This window comes from Xyrauchen texanus, chromosome 24 (assembly GCF_025860055.1).
Source record: "Xyrauchen texanus isolate HMW12.3.18 chromosome 24, RBS_HiC_50CHRs, whole genome shotgun sequence".
Taxonomy (NCBI): domain Eukaryota; kingdom Metazoa; phylum Chordata; class Actinopteri; order Cypriniformes; family Catostomidae; genus Xyrauchen; species Xyrauchen texanus.
Genome location: NC_068299.1, coordinates 31141038 through 31156329, shown reverse-complemented (window position 1 = coordinate 31156329; position 15292 = coordinate 31141038). Strand labels below are relative to the sequence as shown.

At 39.9% G+C, this 15292-nt stretch overlaps 1 protein-coding gene across 1 annotated transcript; it reads right to left on the bottom strand.

Annotated features, from left to right (window-relative positions):
* Nucleotides 1-62: 62 nt before the first annotated feature.
* On the bottom strand, nt 63-10366 carry galm (galactose mutarotase). Its single transcript, XM_052090423.1, has 7 exons — nt 10048-10366; nt 8089-8243; nt 7768-7974; nt 7529-7610; nt 7109-7259; nt 4065-4239; nt 63-1014 (listed from the first exon to the last, which is right to left on the bottom strand). Exons 1-7 carry the CDS (start codon nt 10232-10234, stop codon nt 937-939), a joined length of 1035 nt encoding a protein of 344 aa, XP_051946383.1. The 5' UTR covers nt 10235-10366; the 3' UTR covers nt 63-936.
* Between the last annotated feature and the right edge of the window lie 4926 nt (nt 10367-15292).

Below are 15292 nucleotides of genomic sequence, written 5' to 3'. Positions count from 1 at the left end.
ATATAGCATGGCTGTGGAGATAAGTCAAGATTTGTTGAACCGTGGAGTCTCCTGAATCAGTTTAATTTTCTTCTTTTAAAAGAGAAAACACACAGGAAATGTACTTTGACCATGTGCGATTACACACAAACATCCTTTAAAATGGCAAGTCCATATTGGACTGTTTTTAGTGCAATATTACAGTTAATCAGAACATGCCTGAATAATGAATTTTGCGTCAAATATAAAGAACATTATTACAGTGTTTTACATAATTAATTTTTATGACAATGGCATATAGTTTGCCAAAAGACTTTCATGTCCTTTCCATCATCAAATGTATTTAAGAGAAAATGTAATGTTAGGCATGTGTGTTTACTTAAAAACAAATAAACACAAATCTTTGACCATTTCAAAGTGGGCACCTGGATGTAATTTGCTTTGGTGACGCTTGAGCATCAGTGTTAAGATGTTGTAGAACATGATTACGAACACATTATTGCTTTTGGGTTATACTTTTAAGACCACACAATACCGAATTCTCAACATCTCAAAACACTATGAAGTATTTTATAATCAAATGATAGGCTGTGTTCTGTCAGTGACATTTTTAATTAACATTTTCAAATTCAATCTAAAAATGTCATGCATTTCAAAAATATATATTTTTTTACCTACACTAATGACCATTTGTGATAAAAATGTCTTTGCAGAATTGAATCAGTATTCAGTACTAATCACTGAAGATAACATGAGGATTTTGTGAGATTAATTAATACATATAACATTAGTAGATCAGTAATCATGCTAAGGTTGTTATTGTGCTGATTTACATAATCAAAATATACAGAAATGTCATTATCTTTAGTCGCTTACGTTTTGCCAGGTCATAAGTGCAGACATAATACATAAAGCCTTCAAACATGTTGGAAGTACAATACACATGTTCATGTAATTTCAGACCACAGAGAATGTGTAGCGTGTGGTGTGTGTGTACTCCTTTCCAGGCCTCAGCAAAGCATCAGGAAAATGAGCCTGAGGAGAGACACAGGACAGTTATTTATTACAGCATCTCATTCATTTAGTCATTATTAATTTTCTATGATGCCTTGATCCCACCATGGAATACATTTAGACATTATCAAAGACTTTAACAAATCATTATCCATGTCAAAGTTCAGCATTTTTTAGGTTTGTGGTGTTTTGAAGTGTCAGTTTTTGCAACGTTGTCACATTATGATTACCTATCATTTATTTCAAACACCCCAATTCAATAACTCAAAGTAAATTAAAATGTCAATAAAACCAACAGCAATAAACAGGAAAAGGAATGAACAGTGATCATTCATTTTTTTGTACAAACTAAGACTTAGAATAAATATTTTGTAATTGAAATTCAGCCTATATCTCACAATTATTATAGACTAATTTATTATTAGGTTTTTGCCTACATTTTGCATTTCCGACTTTATTTCTCATAATTGCGAGTTTAGCCTATATTTTGCATTTGCACCTTTATTTCTTATTATTGTAAATGTAGACTATATCTCGCGATTGAAACTTTGTTTCTCACAATTGCATGAAATAAAGTAACAATTGTAAGACAAAGTCTGAACCTTACCTCCAACCTTTTTTTTCTTCTGTGGTGGAATCAAGGCACAATCATTTTCCCATGCATAATGGAATATGTACATACAGTGCCTTGCGAAAGTATTCGGCCCCCTTGAACTTTTCGACCTTTTGCCACATTTCAGGCTTCAAACATAAAGATATAAAACTGTAATTTTTTGCGAAGAATCAACAACAAGTGGGACACAATCATGAAGTGGAACGAAATTTATTGGATATTTCAAACTTTTTTAACAAATAAAAAACTGAAAAATTGGGCGTGCAAAATTATTCAGCCCCTTAAGTTAATACTTTGTAGCGCCACCTTTTGCTGCGATTACAGCTGTAAGTCAGCTTGGGGTATGTCTCTATCAGTTTTGCACATCGAAAGACTGAAATTTTGCCCATTCCTCCTTGCAAAACAGCTCGAGCTCAGTGAGGTTGGATGGAGAGCGTTTGTGAACAGCAGTTTTCAGTTCTTTCCACAGATTCTCGATTGGATTCAGGTCTGGACTTTGACTTGGCCATTCTAACACCTGGATATGTTTATTTGTGAACCATTCCATTGTAGATTTTGCTTTATGTTTTGGATCATTGTCTTGTTGGAAGACAAATCTCCGTCCCAGTCTCAGGTCTTTTGCAGACTCCATCAGGTTTTCTTCCAGAATGGTCCTGTATTTGGCTCCATCCATCTTCCCATCAATTTTAACCATCTTCCCTGTCCCTACTGAAGAAAAGCAGGCCCAAACCATGATGCTGCCACCACCATGTTTGACAGTGGGGATGGTGTGTTCAGGGTGATGAGCTGTGTTGCTTTTACGCCAAACAAAACGTTTTGCGTTGTTGCCAAAAAGTTCGATTTTGGTTTCATCTGACCAGAGCACCTTCTTCCACATGTTTGGTGTGTCTCCCAGGTGGCTTGTGGCAAACTTTAAACGACACTTTTTATGGATATCTTTAAGAAATGGCTTTCTTCTTGCCACTCTTCCATAAAGGCCAGATTTGTGCAGTATACGACTGATTGTTGTCCTATGGACAGAGTCTCCCACCTCAGCTGTAGATCTCTGCAGTTCATCCAGAGTGATCATGGGCCTCTTGGCTGAATCTCTGATCAGTCTTCTCCTTGTATGAGCTGAAAGTTTAGAGGGACAGCCGGGTCTTGGTAGATTTGCAGTGGTCTGATACTCCTTCCATTTCAATATTATCGCTTGCACAGTGCTCCTTGGGATGTTTAAAGCTTGGGAAATCTTTCTGTATCCAAATCCGGCTTTAAACTTCTCCACAACAGTATCTCGGACCTGCCTGGTGTGTTCCTTGTTCTTCATGATGCTCTCTGTGCTTTAAACAGACCTCTGAGACTATCACAGAGCAGGTGCATTTATACGGAGACTTGATTACACACAGGTGGATTCTATTTATCATCATTAGTCATTTAAGTCAACATTGGATCATTCAGAGATCCTCACTGAACTTCTGGAGAGAGTTTGCTGCACTGAAAGTAAAGGGGCTAAATAATTTTGCATGCCCAATTTTTCAGTTTTTTATTTGTTAAAAAAGTTTGAAATATCCAATAAATTTCGTTCCACTTCATGATTTTGTCCCACTTGTTGTTGATTCTTCACAAAAAATTACAGTTTTATATCTTTGTTTGAAGCCTGAAATGTGGCAAAAGGTCGAAAAGTTCAAGGGGGCCGAATACTTTCGCAAGGCACTGTATATATTCCAATTTCTCTAATGGGTCAATTTAATATGATATATAATGAACTACATGCAACATTGTAATCAGTAAATTGTTTCTTATGATCACAGTTACGGTGTATAACACAGATGCCACCCAATTTCTTTGTAATGCTGTCTGCTCTACAAGGCTTGTTTGAATATTTGGACAATTTTAGTTGAATCAAAGAACCAGTTCACACCTGGTATTAAGATGCACTTTGGGTAAAACATGTGGTCAGGCGAAACACATCACTGTTTACACCTGGACGCTTAAATGCGTCTCCTGTGACCGCTTGTGTTCAGATTTCATGGGGTATACGATATACAACAATCACTCTGTCGGTGTGTTACTGCTTGACATTAAAGCGCAATAAAGTCAAAGTCAACAAAAAAATGGCGCGCTGTTTCTCCCAGACACGTGAAATTTAATTAAGCACAAATGCAACATTTCAAGCAGAATTATTTGTAATTTTAGTGGATTACCTGTATTAACCGAGCAGCAGATGTGTGTGCTTCTCATCTGTGTTAATATCAAACACATTAAACTGTATAAATCTATACACACTGATTGACAGGTGTGGGGTGGCTCTGCACTGCTGTCTGGGATGCATAAGGGAAGGATTACCCATTTACACCGTTCGTATGTGGTTTTTGTGATCCGATCACAGGTTTTAGACCTGTATTTAGCGCTGAACACATGTGATCTGATCAGCAATAACGCATGTACATGTATATAAATACATTTGTTATTAAATTACCTGGTTGACAGCATCTGGCCAGTTTTGGGTCTCTAAACAGAAGGCACTGTGTTTGGGGTAAGAAGCTACACCTTTCCCTTTCAAAGTCCCATCCAGAAAGTTTGAGGTGTAGAACTGGACCCCAGGTTGGGTAGTGCTCACCTCCATAACACGGCCAGTCCCTGGATGCACCACACTACAGAGACCCAGATTGTAATAAGATGGAAGTTTAAAGTTAAATGTGCTACAGTGGAATTGCAATTTGTTTGTTTAAACAGGCTAGACATAAAACAACATTGGCTTAACCAATAATGCAAGTTTAGGGCAGGACTACTTGTTAATCTGAGGTATGGAATACACCACATAAGAACACCATGCAGCACCACACATAGGCTCTAAGCTGTAAACGGATGGAAAGAGTACTGAAAAATCATACTCAAGTAGAAGTACTGTTACTTCCCAAAAAATGTAGTGCGAGTAGAGTAAAAGTTGCTGTCTTAAAAACTACTCAAGTAAGAGTAAAAGAGTAGCTCATTTAAAAGTACTCATGAGTAGTGAGTATTGAGTACCGAGTTGCAAAACCTATTCCCCATTATAATGAACACTGTATGCCAACTTTTAAAATACATCACTTATCTATGATAAACACTACATTAATCTGATTCCAAAAAATAAAATGTAGACATTATAAAAGAAATTAAAAGGTTAAAAAGTTATTTTCATTACACTGATCAGCATTTTAAATCATAATGTATGAAACAATTACATTAAAATCAGTTTATGTGTAGGGTCCAAATTTCCCTTAATGCCGACAGAGCGTTAGTGTTGTGCATAAAACATGTTCAAACAATGCAAGGAAAGCAATAAAAATCCTAAATAAGCAGGATCACTTGGCACGTCATGTCCTGCAGAATAGAGCAGGTAGAGCAGGCATGGCAAAAGTTGTTTGGAACAAGGGCTACATCACGCTCATAAAGGAATAATTCACCCAAAAAATTAAATTCGCTCATCATTTACTAACCCTCATGCCATCCTGGATGTGTATGACTTTCTTCTGCAGAAAACAAATTAAGATTTTTAGAAGAATATCTCAGCTCTTATGGTCCATACAATGAAAGTGAATCAGTGCTAAAATACTAAAGCTCCACAAATCATCATAAAAGTAGTCTAATTCAGTGGTTTAATCCATGTCTTCAGAAGTAATATGATAGATGTGGTGAGAAACAGATCAATATTTAATTCCCTTTTTTGCTATTAATTCTCCTCCCTGCTTAATCACTTTCTTCTTGTGTTTTTGGTGATTCACATACATGCATATCGCCACCTACTGGGCAGAGAGAAGAATTTCGAGCAAAAATATTTTTAAATATTGAACTGTTTCTCACCCACACCTGTCATATCAATTCTGAAGTCATGGATTAAACCACTGGAGTTGTATGTATTACTTTTATGCTGCTTTTATGTGCTTTTTGGAGCGTCAAAATTTTGGCACCCCTTCACTTATATTGAATGGACCTACAGAGCTAAAATATTCTTCTAAAAAAATTTTGTGTTCTGAAGAAAAAAATTAATAGATGGCATGAGGGTGAGTAAATGATAAGATAATTTTCATTTCTGAGTGAACAATTTCTTTGAGTTGCACATTGTCCTCCTTTTGAGATACAATGTTTCTTGTATCTCTTGTTCTTGTTAGTTCTTGTATCTTTTAAGCCCAGAAATAATTGTGTTCTTATTCTTAAGTATGATGCACAATTTTCTGAAGTTTGTGAATGGTGGAATATTTCTGCTGAAATGGTGGATTGCTCTGCAAATGTTGATACTTAGCATAATTATAAATTATTGTTAATTATCTATTTTCCTGGTATTATACCAATTAACAAAATCTCTACATCAGGGGGTCAGTATTATTAAAAAACAAACAATATTTTTTTGAAATAATATTATTAAAAATGTCACTGTTTTATTCTATTACATGCATACTTTTAAAGCTAAAAAGGCCATAAGTAGTGAGTGATTGTTGTTTGATTAATAGCCTTTGTATGACAAAGTCTATTAAACAGTGCTCAACTGGTTACATGTACACTTCAAGTCCAACATTTTGAGGCAAATATGCTTTTTTCCCCACTGTTTAAGTTCACTTTAGACATAAACGACTGTGTTTAATTTAATGCCTCATCAAGACGGTTATTGGCGGAATTGTAAAGTGCATTCAATCATACGCATTAGCACTCAAACATTAGCCGCCTGTCAATCAAACAACACGCAGCTACAGACGTCAGGAAATAAAAAGTCAATATTATATATTTCATCTAGATCAACCAACCAGTGGTTGTCTTGCTATCGTAATTGATGTAATCAGCACCCCTGTTCTAGATGTAGAACATAGGCTAAATATAGAAAACTACTCAAAAGTTTGGTCGAGGACATTTTTTCCGATAAACATCTAGATCATTTTATTGCCCAGCCCTATTGATAACATTGCATTAATCTCTCACAGCAGCTCAATAATCTCAGTGATAGATAGTTAAATTACAGGCTACATTATAGACACACAGAATCTAGTAAGCAGAAATAAGAAATTGACCTCGATATGTTTCTTCAAATTAGAGGCAGGATTAATGCTGATATCTGGCTTGAGCAAGTTAAACTCACATGACACAGTCAAGCAATTGGCCTTTTTCATTGCAAAAATCCCTTTCAGGTGCAGCCAGTTACGTTCAGCTGTAAACTGTGCTTGAGGCATTCTCCACAGTTGGAGCCAGATTTGCAGCTGCCATTCAAGTTTGTTACGTGTGATTTGATTTGACGGGAGTCATGAGACTCTCGCTAGCATTCATGTTGATAGATAAAAATAAAATCAGGACAGGGAAGTTGTGAACACAGATGGTGAGAAAATGGCACAGTTACAGCACTTAAAATGTACTCAATAAAAAGTAAAAGTATAACATGTTTAATCTACTTAAAAAGCACAATTCTTGTGAAAAAGTAGTTAATTACAGTAACGTGAGTATTTGTAATTCATTACTTTACACCCCTGGCTGTAAATAACAAAACATACATCTTACCTTGCACATTTCTTCTCCAGTTGTGGTTCACCTGGTGTGCAAAGACAGAAGTTGTGGTCAAAGCCTGGACCAGGGAGCTCTTTAAGTCTAGAGCCAAGGAGGACAGGCTTTCTCAGGTCAAACAGTGTATTCTCCACAGCTTTTATTTCCCCTATGAATAGTGAAGAAATGAAATGCCTTGTTTGACATCTTCTGTACTAGAGAGACATAAGATCAGCATTACGTAAACTGAACATGCAGTTCAAGACATTTTTGTGTGTTTTTTTTTTTTTTTTGGCTTTGCTGTTTGTGATTTGTGATATTATGAAGATCTTAAGTATCTTTCAGATACGATTTACTTTTACTGTTCCAACTTGTCCCTGAGGTTTACACATTTGAGGGTATTAGTTATGACGGTAAGGTAATTTTAACTACAGATACCAGTGGGGATCATCGTGTCATCCACAGGCAGGTAAGACTCTGCTGAGATGGTCACCTCATGGTCGTAAATGTCTGGTTTCCCCTGCGGAAAGCAGGAAATACTATTTACTGATAGTAAAACCACACTTTTAGTGTCCACAAATATGATCTATTATGTATAAACTCTTATTAGCAGTCTTGATTTCTTTGTGTACTGTTTCTTCCATGCATTTTAAGACTTTGTGTACATGTAGCACTACCTGTCCAGCCAGGTTGAAATATGAATGGTTGGTAAGGTTGATTGGTGTAGTTTGGTCAGTCTGTGCGTGGTACAGCATGCTCAATGTGTTCTTTTCCAGTCTATATGTGACAGAGGTTCTTAGGTTCCCGGGGTATCCCTCATCACCATCTGGGCTACTGTGGCTCAGTTTCAGTCCATTGTCCACAACCTCCGTTTTCCACACTGCCTAGAACATACACAAACTTCCTAAATTAAATGGCTAAAAGACGAAAAACTGAAGTATGTTTTAGAGTACAAGGGTTTCCATTTCAAATTCATACATGTGTTGTTCTTTTTTTACCTTGTTAAAGCCTTTCAGTCCGCCATGCAGAGCATTGGGCCCATTGTTTATAGCCAGTTTATATTCCTTCTCATTGATCACAAACCGGCCCTTGGCAATACGGTTAGCAACACGGCCCACTACAGCTCCAAAGTAGCGTGGGTTTGAGAGATAACCTGGACTGACATTGAAGGACATCAATATTATTCTAATACTCCATTTCTGTAGTTAAGTCTAGTGACAGAAAGGCCAAGGTGCTCTCTATATATCTGCATCGACCACCAGGATCATGCACCGATCAGCCACATTAAAACCACCTGCCTAATATTGTGTAGGTCCCTCTCATGCTGCCAAAACAGAATAACATTCTGAGATACTATTCTTCTCACCACAATTGTACAGAGAGGTTATCTGTGTTACCATATACTTTGTCAGTTCGAACCAGTCTGGCCATTCTCCATTGACCTCTTTCATCAAACAAGACATTTCCATCCGCAGAACTGCCACTCACTGGATGTTTTTTGTTTTTGGCACCATTCAGATTAATTTCTAGAGACTGTTGTGCATGAAAATCCCAGGAGATCAGCAGTTGCAGAAATACTCAAACTAGCCCATCTGGCACCAACAATCATCCATGCAATTATCTAATCAGCCAATCATGTGGCAGCAGTGTAGTAAAATCATGCAGATACAGGTCATGAGCTTCAGTTAATGTTCACATCAACCATCAGATTGGGGAAAATTTTGATTTCAGTGACCATGGCATAATTGTTGGTGCCAGACGGGCTGGTTTGAGTATTTCTGTAACTGCTGATCGCACACACAACAGACTCTAAAAATTACTCAGAATGGTGCCAAAAACAAAAAAGATCCAGTGAGTGGCATTTGTTGATGAGAGAGGTCAACAGAGAATGGCCAGACTGGTTTGAACTGACAAAGTCTACATTAACTCAGATAACTGCTCTGTACAATTGTGGTGAGAAGAACAGCATCTCAGAATAGCATTCTGCTACACAATATTAGGCATGTGGGTTTAATGTTGTGGCTGATTGGTGTATGTACACGTTATGTACATTACATGTACATATGTACAATTGTTTTGCAGCAGCTTTTTACAGTGTATTGTCACATATTTTCACACAAATTATCCAGTGCTCTTTAATATGTGGATATTTTATCGAACTTTCTATACACTGATTTATCTGCTTATGTTATGCTAGGTTACACCTTGCTGAGTGACTTTAACATTCTTTTAAAGACATTTCAGAAGTTTTAGTTTTTCTATAAATTAGATGTTTTAATCAGATGGGTAAAGTATAATAATAATCCAGGGTGCTCTTTCATAGTTTAGAAGATTTAATGTCATAAGAGAAAACACTGAAAATTATTATTTATAATAATAATAAATTATAATTATTAAAAGAAGTAACACATTGGAATACATTTTTGTGGTAAACAACATAACTACCACATTATTAACTAAAATTCCTGAGGAGAAATAAAAATAGACAATTGCTAACATACAGTAATATAATAGCTGTAAAATGAATGTGCATATCATAACTCATTTGGTCTTTTGAAGATAGAATATTTTGGGAAGAACGTAAGATTTCACATTTTAAATCTCTGATTTTGAACTTCGGTGTCTTGGTGAATATAAAATGTGATATTGTTGAGATCTCAAGATACATGTGAGATTATTGGGTTTTTGTCTCAGGGGATATGTGTAAACGGGATTTGCTCTCCATTTAATCCCATCGCTATCTGCACAATAAACTGGTCGTATTAGTGATTCTTGTGTACTGAGACACCACATTTGGCAGGCATCATCAGAGACAGTGTTAGGACATCGTCTCAGCTGGTTCTAATCAACACATCTGTAAGGAAACTTCGGATGACAGTCACAAAAACAAGACTTCCGTTAAAAATGACCATAAAAAAGTTTAAAATCAGAGAGTGGAACTGCATGGTAGAACTTGCCTTCTAAATCATCGTATCCTAGCACTATATCCGCACTTTGACCGCTCCGATCCGCAGTTTTGATGGACTTTATGACACAGCCGAGAGAAAGGATCTCCACACTGACACTGTCGGACCGCAGGATCCATTTCTCCACTGGACCCTGATCCGGTGCAGTACCGAACAACTCTTTACAAACTTCTGTCATTCTCACACTCAATCAAGCCGATTTAAATATGATGCACTGGATATACATCAACCACTGCACTGAATATTGCAACATAGCAGTGCAAATAACCACACTTGAGTCAATAATCAACAGTAACAGGACGCCCATTGCACAAAGGGGCCTCAAGTTGTTCCTGGGAGGCAGCAGATGCCCTAACCCCGCCCTCACCCTAATCTTATCCAAATGGAGCCTGTAAGGCTGAGTACCCTCCCAGGAACAAACTGAGGCACTTTTCTCTCACCACTTCCCACTTCTATCATATTTTGAGCAAGTAAATAGAGTTTGTTGATGATTTACTGCCATCGTCTGGATTGGTGCATTTACACTATGGTTATCTGATATTTATATTTTAAAGCAAAGTTACTTCGTTAACGTAATTACGTTTCTAATGCTGAGAAATCTACTTGTACAAACTAGTACAAAATTCTTTATTATTCACAGCAAAGCAACCTGAACAAATGGAGGACCTATTTGGACAGCCATTTTCTGGAATCCAAATTAAGATATTTAGCTAATAATCAACAACTTTAATTAAATCTGCACCATTGATGCATACATTTATTTTGCTGATAAATCTTAAACAATATAGTCTATCTGGAAAATAATAATTTACATTTTGTAATATAAACATATGTTAATTTCTTTCTCTAATTTTTGTATCATCATAACCTGGAGAGTTGTAAAAATAGAAAACATGTAAAGATGGGTTTTAAATGTGTCAGGCTAAGAATATAACTAGAATATGCTAGATATGCTGTGCCTCTGTCAGACTTCTTTTGTTGCCTAAAATGTAGCTTCTCAGAAACAATTTCCCTTATTTTTCATTTTTTTTTATGAAACAGTCCCCCCACATAGGACAGGGCTTTAAGTGCAGTGTGCAAAGTTTAAGGGAATATGATTAAATCGACTCAATCTAGAAATTTACAAGGATTGTCAACCGTTATAAACAGGTTAAAATAACCTTTTTTTTTTTTTTTTTTGCAAAGTCATTTTGAATTGTTCAGGAGTGAAAACTTTATTTTTAAATGCTGGTAACCAGTTAATATCGTTCAAATAATTTTCTAATGAAACCAAAGTCTAATTTTTGGAATTACACCACTAGGTGTAGCCCAAAAAAAACCATGTGCCTTGATACTGAAGGAAACAGCTGCATAACACATTTCTTTACCTAATTGACTGTTGTGGTGCATTTTGTGAATGAAGATTATCTGTAATTACAATTGTACAATAATTAACTGTGTGCTTGTAATGATTTCTATGCTGATAAATTCACCAGACCAGAAAAAAATGTAATGGCTTATTTTATCTGGCAACACTGCAACTGGCATTTCACCTACCCCTTAGCACAGAGTACTGTCATTTTAAAAGAATGTTACTAACCGTTTGTGGCAGCGGGGGCATGGTTCAGTGCCCGTCCAGAGAGAGAGAAGCAGTAAGGGCACTTACACCTGAGCTGAATTATGTCTAACGCCTGTCTCTAATAACAGTGAGCACAGGGAGAGCGGCATAAAAAAGAGCCACACCTACAGCAGGGGAAAGAAAGTCTGGGTCTGGAAGCTAGTTTATTGTGAAGCCTGTTATAAAATGAAAGCTTATTGTGCAGCTAGTTTTTGTGAAGCTGCGTGTTGTGGCACTGTATCAATCAATAAAAGCCCAAAAACCTTGGTTGAAGGAACATATTTTCCTGAGTCCTCCTTGAAGTTCTCACACTAGTGCCAAAACCCGAGAACAAATTCTAAGTACGCCCCATGGAGTCCCCGCAGTTGGCTGAGATCCTCCAGTCCCTCGGCAGTCTCCATCAGTCCCACCAACAATCCCTGATTGAGCTTCGCCAAGACCAGGATTGGCGATTCTTTGAAATCCTGCAAGCTCAAGCAGAGGACTGGCATGCGATCCAGGGTCTGCTTGGCCAGGAGAGAGCCCTGGCCGCGACCTCGGACAACCGCAGCCCCCTGCCCCACCCACACTCCTGAAAATGGGGCAGAAGATGACGCAGAGGCATTCCTAGACCTGTTTGAGCGGACGGCTGAGGTCTGGAGCTGGCCGCGTGACCAATGTGCGGCCAGGCTCCTCCCACTCTTGTCCGGGGAAGCCCAGCTTGCTGCCCAACAGCTGCCGGCAGCTAACCTCCTGACCTATGACGACCTGAAGAAGGCAATTATGCAGTGGGTGGGTCAAAGCCTGGAGCAATACCGGCAGCTCTTCCGGTCTCTGAAGATGGGGAAGTCTGACCGGCCATTTGCCCTTTCTCAGCTGGAAATGGCGGGGAACCGCGACATCATGGGAATCTTAGATCAGGTGGTACTGGAACAACTTACCCTTCGGTTGCCAAAGGGAATGGTGGAGTGGGTCCAGTGCCACCGCCCGGTGTTGATGGAGGAAGCTGTCTGACTCACAGATGACCATATGACGGCGTACCCAAGGGTGGAAGAGCCCTCTTCTCTCTCTCTCTTTCTCTCTCTCTCTCTTTTCCCCCTTCCTCTGTGTGTTCCCCTCCTCCCTCTCACTCTGCTTACTCCCCAGAGCCCGTTCCGGCCCCGCCAAAGCAAGGAGCTCCGCCCCTACGACCTGTTCCCTGCGCAAGGTGGTGGACACACCTCCCCGCCTCAAGAGTGCCCCGCCGCTCTTCCCTTCAGATGGAAGTGTCCGCTGACACAGGTGAGGCCGTGGCGTCTGGGGCGGCCAACTGGGGTTGAAGTGATCCAGTACATTTCCCGGATCAGTGCCCCGTGATGGAGGTGGGGACTGTGATCCGGATCCCGACACCCCGCAGGCTGCCCCCAACCGAGCTGGAGCATACCGGATACTGGTAAGGGCCAAGGGGGTACTCACCAAGCATTGGTGGACACTGGGTGTAATCAAACCACGTTCCACCAACGCTTGGTTCAACCCGAGGCATTGGGCACAGCTAAAATAGTGAGGGTGAAGTGTGTGCACAGGGATATTCACAAATACCCTGTGGTGACCTTTGTGATTACATTTCGGGGAAACAAAACATAGGGTGGAGGCCACGGTTAGTTCCCGCCTCACCCATCTGCTGATTTTGGGGACTAATTGGCCTGAATTTTGGAATTTATTAAAGGGAATGTGTGCGGATGGGGTGTGATATGTGCGATGATCTGGCAGGGGAGGTGGAGCTGGGGCCGTCTGCGTCAACTCCACATCATGATGACATGAGGAGGGAGAGGCTACAGCCCCTCCCACCCTCAGGGGAATTCCCGAAGGGGATTTCCCTTTTGTGCAGTCGTGAGACGAAACCCTCAAGTACGCCTACGACCAAGTGAGAGTAATCGATGGTCAACAACTCCGGCCGAATGTCGCACTTTCATATCCCTATTTCGCAATTATAAACGAGCAGTTGTATAGAGTGATGCAGGACACTCATACAAAGGAAGATACAACCCAGCTCTTAATACCGCGGAACCACCGGGAAATGTTTTTTCAGGCGGCTCACTATAATCCGATGGCAGGTCACCTAGGGGAAAGAAAGACACTGAACCGCTTAATAGCCCATTTTTATTGGCCGGGTGGTGCGCGGCTTGCCGTGAATGTCAACAGGTAAATCCACCGGCCACCCCAAAAGCGCCATTGTTCCCCCTTCCACTGATCGAGGTCCCCTTCGAGAGAATTGGCATGGACCTTGTCGGCAATTAGAGCGGACAGCACGCAGACATCGCATTGTATTGGTTCTAGTGGATTATGCAACACGATACCCTGAAGCAGTGCCTCTGAGTAACATCTCAGCACGTAGTGTTGCAGAGGCACTCTTCCAAATAATCTCTCGGGTGGGGATTCAGAAATAAATTCTCACCGATCAGGGCACAACTTTCATGTCACGGACACTACACATGATTGCGTAGGGTGCTTGACGTCATCCGCGAAGCTTGGGAGGAGGGACCTTTAGATAGCAAGAATGAAATTCAGTACGTTCTTGAACTTGAGCAAAACTCCTCACAATGGGGCAACTAACACAGGAGAATTTGCTCCAAGCTCAAGAACGACAGCACCAACTGTACGACAGGGGTACTCAGCTAATTTCCCGGAATTTACACCGGGAGTTAAGGTTCTCGTATTACTCCCCACCTCGAGCTCCAAATTAATCGCCAAGTGGCAAGGACCATTTGAGGTCACACGACGAGTGGGGAAACTCGATTATGAGGTTAAGCGAACCGATACAGGGGGCGCACGTCAAATATATCACCTCAACCTCCTGAAATTATGGAGGGAGGTGGTCCCTGTGACGTTGGCTACGGTAGTTCCGGAGAGGGCGGAGGGAGGCCCGGAGGTAAACACCAAACCTAATCATAGCACTCCAGTCACTTGCGGATACCACCTCTCACCTTAGCAGTGCACAGAGGTTGCCAAGTTGCAACAAGAATTTGCGGACATGTTCTCCCCTCTACCGGGTCATACGAACTTCATCCAGAACCACATCAAGACCAAACTGGGTCAAAAGGATGTATGGGGTGTGATTTCCACACCCTGTTACTTGCTGGGCAGAGTATTTAAGGCTCTCTGATTAACTCACAAGCACTTATTTCTCATGAAGGAAGACTTTGAGATTGTGTTTCTTGCATTTGATCATCTCCACATAAATAGAGCAGGACATCTCTGTCTCACTGCTGCACTGCGTGAATAAACCCCATTTGCATTACATGGCCGTTAACTGAAACTGGAGTCCTTTGCGTTCACAAAATTAATAAGTTTATACCTTGTTTATTTTTCACGGGAGTTTTGCGAAAGTCTGTGTAGACGGTGTGCACATCAAAGCATTGAGAAGTGACTCATTTTTACAACTGATCGACACAAGTGCTTTTTCCTGCGCTCATCAGACAACATGCAGGGAAAAACGAGGCTGAATCCAGCTTCAACTGTTTGTATTCAGTAAAAGGAACTCAGAGTTCGAAACTACACAACTCTATCACCAACGAGTGAAATGTTAATTTCATTATTGAAAATGTGGCATCATTTTATTATGCCTCACTTTACTTGTTGCCAGTTGCTAATAACAGACGTTTTTTGGTCGCACAGTGAGTA

Bases quoted from the DNA above. Each gene is read 5' to 3' on its own strand.
- galm (XM_052090423.1), bottom strand. From the start codon at position 10,234: ATGACAGAAGTTTGTAAAGAGTTGTTCGGTACTGCACCGGATCAGGGT. The intron at 8,244-10,047 runs GCAAGTTCTACC...ATGTCAGTCCAG, and splicing joins AGGATACGATGATTTAGAAG to GTTATCTCTCAAACCCACGC. The intron at 1,015-4,064 runs GTAATTTAATAA...GTCTCTCCTCAG, and splicing joins GGCCAGATGCTGTCAACCAG to GCTCATTTTCCTGATGCTTT.